At 41.9% G+C, this 12,466-nt stretch overlaps 2 protein-coding genes across 3 annotated transcripts in view; both read left to right on the forward strand.

Annotated features, from left to right (window-relative positions):
- igf2r (insulin-like growth factor 2 receptor) overlaps positions 1-2,869 on the forward strand; it is a 42,420-nt gene extending 39,551 nt beyond the window's left edge. The window contains exon 51 of the mRNA XM_067481358.1: positions 98-2,869. Coding sequence (XP_067337459.1) covers positions 98-253 — 156 coding nt within the window. The 3' untranslated portion in view covers positions 254-2,869. The remainder of the gene's footprint in view (positions 1-97) is intronic.
- Positions 2,870-4,974: 2,105 nt separating this feature from the next.
- LOC137102155 (solute carrier family 22 member 2-like) lies at positions 4,975-12,445 on the forward strand. Of its 2 annotated transcripts, XR_010911199.1 has the most exons (12): positions 4,975-5,874; positions 5,951-6,054; positions 6,593-6,747; positions 6,827-6,995; positions 7,896-8,010; positions 8,216-8,316; positions 8,408-8,622; positions 8,705-8,813; positions 9,429-9,541; positions 10,241-10,340; positions 10,961-11,311; positions 11,411-12,445. XR_010911199.1 is itself a non-coding variant. In XM_067481361.1 (11 exons), exons 1-11 carry the CDS (start codon positions 5,473-5,475, stop codon positions 11,052-11,054), a joined length of 1,677 nt encoding a protein of 558 aa, XP_067337462.1. In that variant the 5' UTR covers positions 4,975-5,472; the 3' UTR covers positions 11,055-12,445. The 2 variants fall into 2 exon arrangements, 1 of the variants encoding a protein (XP_067337462.1); XM_067481361.1 differs by having other exon boundaries at positions 10,961-12,445.
- The last annotated feature ends 21 nt before the right edge of the window (positions 12,446-12,466 follow it).

Below are 12,466 nucleotides of genomic sequence, written 5' to 3' on the forward strand. Positions count from 1 at the left end.
CAAAGGAAACCAGCTTTAAACCAGCAGGCTGGGGTGGACAAAAATACAAGACAGAATCTGGTATTGTCCTAGAGCTCACAGTAGTTTGTCATTCCAGGAGGAGAGTGACGAGGACCTGGTCGGCCTCCTGGACGAGTCCGACAGAAAGAGGAAGAGCAGCAGATCTCGGTCTTCAGGCCTTAACCACGGTAAAAAGACGGCAGCCAACCAACGGGATGAGGACGATAGTGACGAGGACCTCCTCAGGGTGTGAGGTCACTTCCTCCTCATTCCCGCTGCACTATCCAATTGGAACTCTTCTCTCTCAGTGAATGTCTCCATGATAGCAACAGCAGTGAAACACCAACAGCATATTGAAAGCAGAAACTTTTCTTCTCTTTGTGGGGATTTTTTTTTCTTTTTTTTTTTTTTTCTGAGACTGCACACTTTTACCTGACGTGCTCAGACTCTCTAAAGTCCACAGTCTACAGACTGTCGCCATTACCACATAGGTTTCTTATTTATTAACAGCTAATTCTTAAGAATCTTCTTCAGGTGACCTTTGACTTATTTGACCTATTTTCTTTCCTAATATTGAATTGAAACATTTTCTGCTTCACTGCTTCACTCTTACCACATTTATCAAATTGAGACCTGACAGGCCTGCTCACACTAGAAATCAACCAAAGAAGCTCATGCGGCATCTTTCTCTGTGTATTGACTCTGTAGAGAGTTGCATCACAGAAACGATACAAAAATAGTTTTTTTGTTTTAATTTACTTTGTTCTCTTCTAGTGTTTTGAAATGAAGCTGAGCCCTTAGTTTAGCACTTTATTTTAGCATCGCTTACCAATACGTCCTATATGTCTGAAGACTATAAAACAGCTTTTGAGGTTGATTTGTGGACTGTATTTGATAACTGTGGTGATCTGTACAGCGAAGTAGCTCAATAACCAGAGTGATTGCTATCACAGAAAGTAACTGTCTCTAGCAGTAGGCAGTGAAGCATCTGCTTGTGTTGTTTCATAAAGGGAATGAAGACCCACATTTTTCTTTTTTTTTACTGTTGCTATAATAGCAGCTTTTCTTTGATGTCTTTCTGATGATTAATTTACTTCCTACAGGTTTTCATTGATAAACTACGTCCGACGGCAGATTGATTTTTGTCTTGTTTTAATTAGAGACAGTGTACATAGATGATGTTCTATAAAGTGGATGATTTGTTTGTTTGTCATCATCTTCACCGGTGAATTGCTGATATATTTGTTTTTAAGATTATTTAAATGGTTGTCTGGAATGAATATCTGTACATATTATATAAAATAGAGATGGCCTTAAGTGTGAATGGATGGTTGCTGAGGACGGAAGTGTAAACTGTAGCTTAAGACAGAAGTTTAGATCACGTTGGTCTTGAAGTGTACCCACCCATCACCACCACCGAAGCCATATGTCTCCAGCCACCACTAGCATTATATTACATCGTATGGAAGTTGGGAATGATTCTCCACTTCTCATGCTCGTGTACATTGAAGGCACCATTGGGGTTTTCAGGTCATTGTAGCTGTGATTGTTGCTGTGTCAAAAGTGAGATTTTAACTCCGTAAAGCCAAGTTTTTGCAGTGCAGAAATCAGCCTGTTTTAGCCAAATGCATGTGATAAGACAAAAGAAAGAAGTGGAGCATCCATCAAGAATCCAGGTAGCATTTTCAGCTTTAATTATTAAGCCATTGTTTTCACAGAGGATGTCAGTAATGATTGAAAAGCCAGGGAAATGTTATTTTTTGGTTAACTATGATTTTTTTTATTGCTGTTTTCCCACGTGATAATTTGACACAGTATAAACAGAGAGTATTCGAATGCCATTTGACTTGAACATTGTTTTTACATATCCCAACTAAAGTCATTGATTGTTGTTTTTTTTTGTTCACTCAGTTAAAATGTTGGTGAATTTGTAGACTCACAACTATCTGAACTGTTTTAGTTTTGGTAAAAAAATGTGCTCCTCTTGTTTTAGAGGCTCAAGTAGTACTCAGTCAAAATGAATAATTTACACACTTTGCAGTATTTTATCCTCTCTGGTGTCTGCACCAGTTAACTGAATATTAAGAAATAGCGTTTTGTATATCAGGAAATGGTAAACAATAGGCTGAGGTGACATTTTCAAACATCAATCTAAAAGCCAAAAATATGGAGAAAAGAAGCCTATTAACTACTGAATAAACATAAAGAAAACTACTGAGCAAACGATCTGACAATGAAGACCATGAAATGCACACTGTAAAAACATTAGTGGACCTTAGGTGTATGTTTGAGGAAGTGTAGTAGTTGGTACTTGATTGGTTTCAGATTCTCACATGTGACAATTTGCTGGTTTTCTTAGGGTAAAAGCTATTTTGGGGGATTTGCATTGTTGCTAAGGTAATAACACTCTTGAAGATGTGACCTGCAAATGGTTTCCTACTTTCTTTAACCAACCAAAAGAAAAAGTGATAAATGAATGGAAAAAAATAATAATAATAATGGAAATATTTATTGGTTCCATCCCAAGGCATCATGCATTTCTTCACATTAGTTATTAATTTTCTTATGTTTGTTTGTCGGTTTGGATTCTGTTGTCTGTCTGATCAAACTGTGTTGCAGCTTTTTGGATCTCATGTTCATCTGCATACACAAACTGAAAGAAAGAATTAAACAGTCCACGGTCTCAATACATTCCTCCAAACTAATGGTGAACGTTGGGACAGCGCACATCGATTCACGGACATTCACGATGACAGAAAGTACACAGATTGTTCAGCACATTGTGTTGTACTCTGTTGGTATAAAAGGGACTGAAGGTAGATTCACCTATGTTTCTTAGTATTCAAGCCACAGAAACTCTAATAATAATTAAACTGTCATGTTGATGAAGTGTTTCTCAATCCACAAAGATGTTTTACCGTTCAGGGTATTTCTACTGAATTTCTACTTGTTGAACTGGCATCTGGAAACATCAGTATTTTATATGGATGAGTTTGGGTTGTGCCATAGTGTAAGAGATGAATGTAACACAATCAAATAAGAAGCAACATCGTTTTTCCCACCCTTCTTGTTAAATTATCTCTGGGATCAGAAAAAAGGAATCAGTGGCTTATTCAAAACTTGCACTAAAGTCTGACTTATCATTCATTTGTTAGTCTCTTGTAGAAAAACCATATCGGCAAATAACTAAAATAATTGCTGCGTGAAATTCTTTTTGATTAGGGAAATATTCTAAATATTCCTGCAACTTACTCTGAAATCATGGCCCTGTTGGGAGGTTTGAACTGGAATATAAAGCGTTCATTTGTATTTGGGAGGATTTTTTTTTTATTTTTTATGTGAAGTCTGTTTTCCATTGTTGCATTAAGTGTGTTTCTGTTGTGTTTCTGCGTGAAGGGTACTCGAGCAAACGACGCACTCTTGTGCTTTTTTTTGCTACTGCGACGTTAGGGGGGGAAAAAAAAGCACAAGACCTTTTCTGTGACTATTTGGTACTATGGGAGATCATTAATATGTTTTAGTTGGTGTAAGTTATGTTGTCTGATGATGTTTTTCAGCTCTTTGCCTGTTTTCCTATTTAAAAAAATGGATTGATGTAAAGAATAAACTGCATTATTTGAATAAATAAGAGATCCACTGTTTAATATTGTTGTTTTAATCATGTGCTTTGAAAGATGCTCTTTTGTTTAAAATTCAATCACTTCTAGGAAATAATGACTCTTCTTTCATTTTACTTATGAACGTTTAAAAGACTTGTGTAGAACTTGTCTGAAAGCATTTGAAAATGAATTAGTCATTGTGTCTTTATGGTCCATTTTTGGGAATAGCTTTTTCAGTCTTTGACCAGTTTGTGCCGCTAATGAATTTCTTTGTATTTAACACAAACATCCAACAGCACTCAAAGATGAACTGACTCTATTTGGGATGGGGAGGGTCAAAGGTCAAGCTCACTGTCACCTCATGTTCCTCATTTCTTGTGAATGTGAAACCTTCGGGACTTTTTGTGAACGCGATATCTCAGCCGTGACTCGAGGGAATGAGTTCAAATTTGGCACAAACATCCACTTGGACTCAAGGATAAACTGCTTAGCAGGAACTGTCCAGCTTTTGCTCGTCAAAGTTTAGAGTCACTGCTTATGTCCGCGTATTCTCGTCAACATGATTTCTTATTAATGTCCGTAGGGAATTTCATTACATGTGGCACAAACATCCCATTGATCTCATGGATGAACTGATTTGAATAAAGCACTGAATAGACATGAAAGTGTAACTTTAGTGGTCTAGAGGAGAACAACCCTGACGCATTAACGCTGGTCATGGAGAAAGTTTCTGTCACTTTTGTTGTCTTTGCCTTTGACCTTTCAGAATAATTGTCTTTTTTTTGTGTGTCTGGCCATCTTTGCTCAGTCTGTGTTGACTTTTTGGTCACATTGTGCCTCTTCAACAGTACTTTTCTATCTCTTTTAGCTGTTGTTGTTTTAAGGATAATTGTGTTTACGTTGGTCATTTCTTTTTTTGTCTGATAACATCCTGTCATTTTTGCTGGCATCTTAGTGTAAACTCATTGGTCCATACGAATCCTTTTTTTGGTCATTTTCCGTCTCTTTCTGTCAGTTCATGTCTATTTTTGGTCTGTGTGTTTAAACTGAGGTCTGTGGCCCAGGACCCCTCCCCCCCCCGACTTCTTGGACCCGGTGCTCCGGTTCCTCCATAATCCAATCGAATCAAATGTTTCAGTTTTGAATCACTTCTTTTCCAGAGTGAGTTTTCCCCTTATTTGTCTCTAATTAGAAAAGAAAAACGTTCCCCTCTCCTCATGTCAGCATCATCTCTGTTTGTCTGCGGAGAATGTGGACGCCCAACCAGCTGGCGGACTCACGCTGGTGGTCTATCAACAGGCATGTGCACTATGAGCACAGTGTCGCTGAGAGTTTAACTCTCCGGTTCCCAAATGCAAGTAGCACAAGTGCTTGGCAACAATGCAGAGACCCCTCAGCCACGTCTGACAGGTTTTATTAGCAGAGCCCAGCGTAGTTTTCTCCTCCCTTGAGAAGACTTTCACAATTTAACTCCTCTTACATAATCTTCAAAGTCTAACAGATTCCCAGAAACAACATGTCAGCATTAACTGATTGACGGCATTGCTGAGTGTGTTCGGACACGTGCAGTACATACTGTACAGAGATGGGCTGAATCATTTCTCTATGTTGGCGCATTTATGTTAATAGACACCCGTCTGTGGCTATAGAGCCACACGGAGGCGGCTGAATAACCGGTTTTAATGCTCCACTGCACTCCCTGCAGGGCATCAATGTGTGGACCTTTGCTCCTCCTCGATGTGTTAAAACCCCAAAAATGAAGCATTCATTTGTCACTCAGCAGTAAAGTCAGACACTGCACACACTGGGAGGGCTGCAGACTCTTGCTCTGTGAAACTGGTCTCCGCTACAAGACAATCAACTCTCTCCAACCATGACCACTTATGATGATGTCCTGGAAGAAGCTGGAAAGTTCGGCCGCTGTCAGAAGCGCATCTTCGCCCTGCTCTGTGTGTCATCGTTGCCTTTTGCGGGCGTGTATGTTGGCATCGTCTTCCAGGGTTTCACCCCGGATCACTGGTGCCGGGACTCGGAGGTGATGGAGTGGAGGCAGACATGTGACTGGAGCCTGGCAGAGAGTCGCAGGCTGACGGCGCCTTTGATCAACAGCTCTGGAGTCCCGCAGCGCAGCAGCTGTGAGCAGTACGAGGTGGACTGGAACAGCACAATGTTCACCTGTGACCCCGAAGAACTGGACTTCAGCAAAACTCCCACAACTGCCTGCAAGGCTGGCTGGGAGTACGACTATGAGGGAAGAAAGTCCGTTGTTACTGAGGTTAGTAACGGGTTCACGTTCGGTTCATGTTGGTCACAAACATGCACACAATTTCTAACTTCTGTGTCTGTCTTAGTTTGACTTGGTGTGTTCAAAGGGATGGTTGGTGGACATGTACCAGGCCACCGTCAACGCAGGCTTCCTGGTTGGGAGCATCACTATAGGTTACCTGGCCGACAGGTGAGTCTGAACGACTGATTAGCCCGTTTTCAGGTGACAGTCGTTACCAAAAAGGATTGTGTTGTCAGAGTTGTCCCTCCCCCGTCCTTGTGAACACAGCACCTTCCTTGAATTTAGTGCAAGCGTCCAATTTAGCTCGAAGGCTGAAATGATTCGATTTTGCTGTTCAAATATCAAAGTCGCTGTCACTTCATGTCCCATTCTCACCAGTGCCACTGTTATTACAAAAACACCTGGAGGGACTTGGATCACATCTGGCACAAAAGTTCACTTGGACTCATGGATGAACTGATTAGAATATGAATGTGGACAGACACGCGTGTAAGCTGCAACTCGACTGGTTCGGAGGAGACAACCACAAAGCGATAAATCGAGTTACTGTTGCAGAGTAAAGACCCAAAGATCCCAAGTTCTCTTCCATGTTTGATTTTGGCTGCATATGAACCGAGTGTCCGAACATTGGACATGAAAACATTGCTGCTACACATCCCACATTTTAATACACGCACTTAAGACTTGTTTGTGTCTCTGCCCCCAGATTTGGCAGGAAAATTACCTTCCTGATTTCCAACGTGTTGAATGGAATTGCAGGGATCCTTGTGGCCATAGCTCCAGACTATGTGTCCCTGCTGGTTTTCAGAACCCTCTACGGGTTTGGAGTGAAAGGAGGATGGATGGCTGCATATGTGCTGAGTAAGAACCGATTCTCTCTCACCAACGAAGCCAAAGCCTGGTTCCTCTTCCTAGTAAAGGTGACTTTCTTCTCTCTCAGTCACAGAGCTCGTGGGCGTGGAGTTCAGACGTACGGTGGGGATACTGTATCAGATGTTCTTCAGCGTCGGCCTCCTCCTCCTCACTCTGCTCGCCTACTTCATCACTGACTGGCGCTGGCTACAGGTCGTCATCACCATCCCCTACATCCTCATGCTGTCCTATTACTGGTGAGACACACTCGCTCTTTGTGTTGCTTTCATGCAAAACATGAAATATTAAATACGTTTTGAAATACGATTCAGACCTTCAACGTGACCTTAACTACAATTAAGAAGCGGCCTCCAAATATGTTGGAGGTCTAGTACTAAGGTGAAACTGGCTTTCAAAGTGAAAGGTCTCAACTTTAACATCTACAAAATATAACTTACCGTTTAAAAAATATTATAAAAAATTAACCTCAACCATTACACAAAGTGTTTTTCTGGCTGTAAACACGCACTGCGTACATCACTACTGTGTTAGGGATGAAAAGGAAACTTCAAAGCGTTGATGGCGTGGAAAGAAAAAGGTCACAATTATGCAAAATGATGTTGTCTTTAGGTAGTAGATCAGGGAAGGGAGGGGGAGACCTTCAGGTAACAACCACCAATTTGATTGGCTTCATTTTGGATCCAAAGTTGTTTCCTGGATCGGGCTTCAGTAGAGACTGATCCTACGGATCATCTCGGACCATCTCAATTCAGATTTTTGGAAACGTGTTGAGCAAAAAGGTTCGGTTTCAGCCACTTAAAGCTTAAAGCTATGTGAGTTTGTCTTATTTTGGTGCATTTCAACTGTTTCTGCTTCAGTATTAGGTTTTGCAGCTTTATGACTAAAACCTGAAAGGTTGTGCAGAGTGTTCCAGATGGTAGAAGAGCAGGTAGAGTGGGGAGAGGGAGGGCTGGGTGGAGCAGAAGGGACTGATGTCAAGTCTCGATCTAGTGTGAGTTTTAGTTCCATATTTTAAATTTCTTCATGCATTATGTTATTAGTCTGCGTATAAATGACATATCGAGTTTAGAGATGTGAAGACACGTGTTCCAACGCTAGTGATACACAACTGTAGGAGCTGAGTTTTGTATCTGCAGGTTCATCCCTGAATCTCCAAGATGGCTTCTGTCTCAGAACAAAAAGTCCAGAGCTGTGAAGATCACAGAGGACATTGCCAAAGAAAACAAGATGTCTCTGTCCAAAAACATGGAGGTACAGCAGCTGCCGATCAGACTGTGTCCACTTCATCCAGCCAGTTATAGACAGACAGAGAAACAAAATCTGTGCTTCCCAAACTGCAAATAAAGTTTAGACAGCAGTTCACTGTCTTTGTTGGCGATGCAGCAACAGAATTGTATAATATGCTAAAATGAATCTGGCAAAGTCTAATACTTATAATTAATATTTGATTGTGTAGTCTCTGACAAACGATGACACTGACTCCAGCACCGGCACCTTCTTGGACCTGATCAGAACTCCGAATATGAGAAAACACACTTTCATCCTCAGCTACAACTGGTGAGTTTCCACTGCGCTTTGACCTAAACACGAACTGCTGTTTTTGCAGTGGACATAAATCCACCGTCCCCTGTGACTCGTCCTCATCCAGGTTCACCAGCGCTGTTGTCTACCAGGGTTTGGTCATGAGACTGGGCATTATGGGAGGAAACATCTATGTCGACTTCCTCCTGTCTGGCCTGGTGGAGTTTCCGGCCGCCTTCCTCATCCTCTTGACCATCGAACGAATCGGCCGACGCCTTCCCTTCGCCGCCGGCAACATCGCTGCCGGAGCCTCGTGCTTCATCGCCGCTTGCATACCTGACAGTGAGGAAACACCTGACACGAAAAGCTCTTTTGGAACGATGCCTTTGGATCGTGACCTGTTTGAGTGTGTGTTTTGACGCAGGTATGTTCTGGTTGAAGACGGCCGTGGCCTGTGTCGGTCGGCTGGGCATCACCATGACCTTTGAGATGGTCATATTTGTGAACACTGAGCTCTACCCGACGTTTGTCAGGTAAAATCTTATCTCAGTATTATCAGCATTGTTGCTGTTTTGTCAAAAATACTCACAGGGAAGATAAAAGATGCTAAGGATATGAAATTCTGCGTTTTCTCACGTCAGTACAAGTGAAAGTACTGCATTGAATCTTAAAGTAAAAATAAACGTATTAACATCGAATTATTGTCAAAGTACCAAAAGTAAAAGTATTGATTAGGCAGAATGGCCCGATTTAAAACGATGCATGAATTTGGTGCATTAGTATTATTATTATTTATACATTTATGTATAAACATCATTTTGCAGTTGGTAAAGGTGGGAGTCATTTTTACTGCTTCGTGTACTGTCAGCAGAATTCATACATATAATAATAAATCAGACGTTTTTATGCCTCTGCATCAGACAGTGACCGCAGACTTCATGTTTTCTGCTTGTTCTTCCATCCATCGCATTTTCAGTTCTTCAAATTTGGCACAAATGTTCATTCAGTCTCAGGGATGAACTGATTAGATTTTCATAATGAAAAATGCATCTGTTGGTGGCAGAAAAGCTGAACAACAAGGTGTTGAGAGGGTCCATGTATAATCAAATGTGGCTGCTATTGGAAATGGTTTGTTCTGCCCTTTACAGGAACCTGGGGGTCTCGTTCTGTTCGGCTTTGTGTGACGTTGGAGGAATCGTAGCCCCCTTCCTGCTCTACAGACTGGCTGTCATCTGGCTGGAGCTGCCGCTCATCATCTTTGGTGGGTTTCATCGTGTTTCTTTAACTCAGAACATCTGTAGTTATTCACAAAATGTCACATAATCCTAGATGTCCGTTCTGGGAGACAGAAATGTCCTTCACTAGTATTTAAGACAGATGGATGCTTGTGATGTCTTAATGGTGGTGCTCTGACAAATCTTTTGCCAAAACCTCAATAAGCTACAGCGTTTTTGCCTAATGGGGGAGAAATATAAAAACCTTTTTAGGAGACAATGTGACAGAACATGTTTGATCAAATAATGTAATCACACGTTAGAGACAGAGACGCAAACTGCAGGAAACCTTCTGTCCATTACATAATCCCACAAGTCAACGGGATTCATTACTGTGGACTGGAGACGAGGACGAGACTTTGCGATGCCTGCTGGCTAAAAAGACGAAGTGCAGCTTGGATTTTCTGAGCCAGTTTCAGATTAAACACGCTGCCTTCCAAAGCCACCAGATGCCACTGTGACATAGACCACAGAAAAACGCTGATGGTCATTTTTTCCTGCATTATACTTTAATTATTGTAAGATCCCAACTTTGCCCGTAACGCTGAGTTTCCAGTGTGAGCTGTGTTTGATAATTAGCCTGAAACGCCGCTGACGGAAAACGCGCGTAATGAGAGTGAATGGGATGAGAAGCGTGAGCTCCAGCTGCTGAGACGCTTAACACTGTGTTCTGCTGCGCCGGGAAGGTTCTCTGGCCTTCGTCGGTGGAGGTTTGGTGCTGCTGCTCCCGGAGACGCGAGGCGTGCCGCTGCCGGACACCATCGATGACGTCGAGTTCCCCCACAGGCGAGTATCTGCAACCCAGTCACGTACACGACGTGGTTCTAAAGTTTTGGCCGACTCAGTCATTTTAAATAGGGGCCAAAACATCAGAACCACCTCGTCTTAAACGCACTTCACTGCCCACCACGACCCCAATAATAAACAGACAGTAGAATTGTAGAAGTCGAATTCATGGCAGTGCATTCGATTGTACAGGTGAGTTTACAGTACAGGTGCGTGCATAGTACATGTATGTCCTACAGTACATGTATGTCCTACTGAGCTCACACCTGGTAGAAGTGTTGTAATTATTGTGCTGTTTGACTTCATCTGGTGTCTATACACAAGTCAACAGTCATAAATGCTACAAATCATTTTTATAACATCCTATGAAACAAATCCCTCCTTGTTATACACGGACCATAGAAAGACGACAAAAGTGCGGGCGTCACTTTGAATTTGTGAAAAGAAAAACAAACAATTTTTTAAAAAAATCATAAATCTTTGAAAAAAAAACATTTGACAACAAGCATAGAATTGTTGGTTGGTTGCTAAAGTGTCTGGATGGTGCAATGGTACCTAATAAATTGGCCCTTCAGCGTATTTAATCATTTACACACTGCTTTTGTTTTGCGTGCGTCCAGGATGAAGGAAGCAGCTGGACAGAAGAAGGAGCAGTCGGCCAACTTGTTGCCCGACAGGCCCATTTTGATCGACTCAGAACCGGAAATTGTGTAAACGTGGCCAAAGACGCAGCGGGAGCACGTCTGGTGGTCCACAAACCAAGGAGGCCGGGACCCGCTCTCTGACTCTGTGGGCAAAGGGGGGAGGCGGACCGGATCTCCAGCTTCACTCCTTACCCAGACCCTAACTGAAGATGTGTTGTCCGTGGTCTTTTCTGTCTTTCACGCGGACACATGTCCAGGTTTTATATGTATCTTAGATGTCAAAGCATTCGGCCGCCTGATTGGTCCGTCCGGGTTCACTCGGCACAGGTGTGTGGCATCACTGCTGATTGGTTTGGGCTCATCATTGTTTTTCATGCTTTTCAATAAACCCTTTTTTAATTTTTTTTATCATTAACCATCCTCTAGACTCGACTCCAGCCACGGATCAGTGTGTAAGCGACATATATGAAGCAAATGATGTGTTTGTTGGTAATAAGTGAATTCGAAGTGGGGATATTGTTCTTGCTTTATTTATGTTTTATGTGAAGTAGAATTATTATTGTACAAATTATTGTGGAAATAAACTGGGAAAGCGACATTGAGTCACATCTTTGTTACAGAAAACTCCTTGTCCTGTGACTCGCTGCAACGCGAAAAACCGATGATTCGCGTTAATGTTTTTCAGGTATCGTCGCACAGCGCGCGTCATATTTTAGAACTAATTCACCCGATTGTCCCGCCGCAGAAGCGGAGCTTAATTTCAGTCAGGTACCAGGTTTAGCTTCGTTAAAATGTCCTGTTCTCCCTCCAGCTGCGCAGAGCACGTTTGTCTTTGTGTCTCCAAAGAAAAGCGCGTATTTCAAGCATTTATTTCGTGTAAATTATTTTAGAGCACGTGGAATTTAATTGTTGTTACGTTAGTGGTTTGATTTTTCAACCTGGGCAAAAGAAACAAAGCCAAGTGTTTTCAAAGGGTTTTGCTTTACTGGATGAAAACATGGCAGCTAAAATCCAGAGTAGGTGGCCTCGTTATTTATGTAACTTCACGTTTTTAGAGACTGTGCACCAACTTAAAACCCTTCTAACGTGGAGTAAAATCAGTTTTCATGTGTATTTTTGCGTAAAACACCGTTTTTTCAGAAAAGCTGTGTAAAATCAGTTCATTTGATGCCTTTTATACCACTTTCAGTACAAAACAGGCATCAGATGTTTTGCAAACGACTGGATTCGTTTTTTTTCCCACTTTCCTAGAAATAAATTTTGTGGAAACGAGCTGCTGTTAAACACGAGAAGCTTTACGTCCCATATGATCCACACAGTATACGGCCATCTGACTTTTAAGGACTGAAGAAATAAAACCATGTGTGTCCTGTGATGAGACATTATGTTGTGTAACACCCCCCCACACCCCCACCCAAGTTAAGTAGACTCCTCTCAGTCCGGATTCATCCACCGGTTGCTCAACTCTGCGCTGGTGCTTTA

The sequence above is a fragment of the Channa argus genome, chromosome 17, assembly GCF_033026475.1.
Source record: "Channa argus isolate prfri chromosome 17, Channa argus male v1.0, whole genome shotgun sequence".
NCBI classification, from domain to species: Eukaryota; Metazoa; Chordata; class Actinopteri; order Anabantiformes; family Channidae; genus Channa; species Channa argus.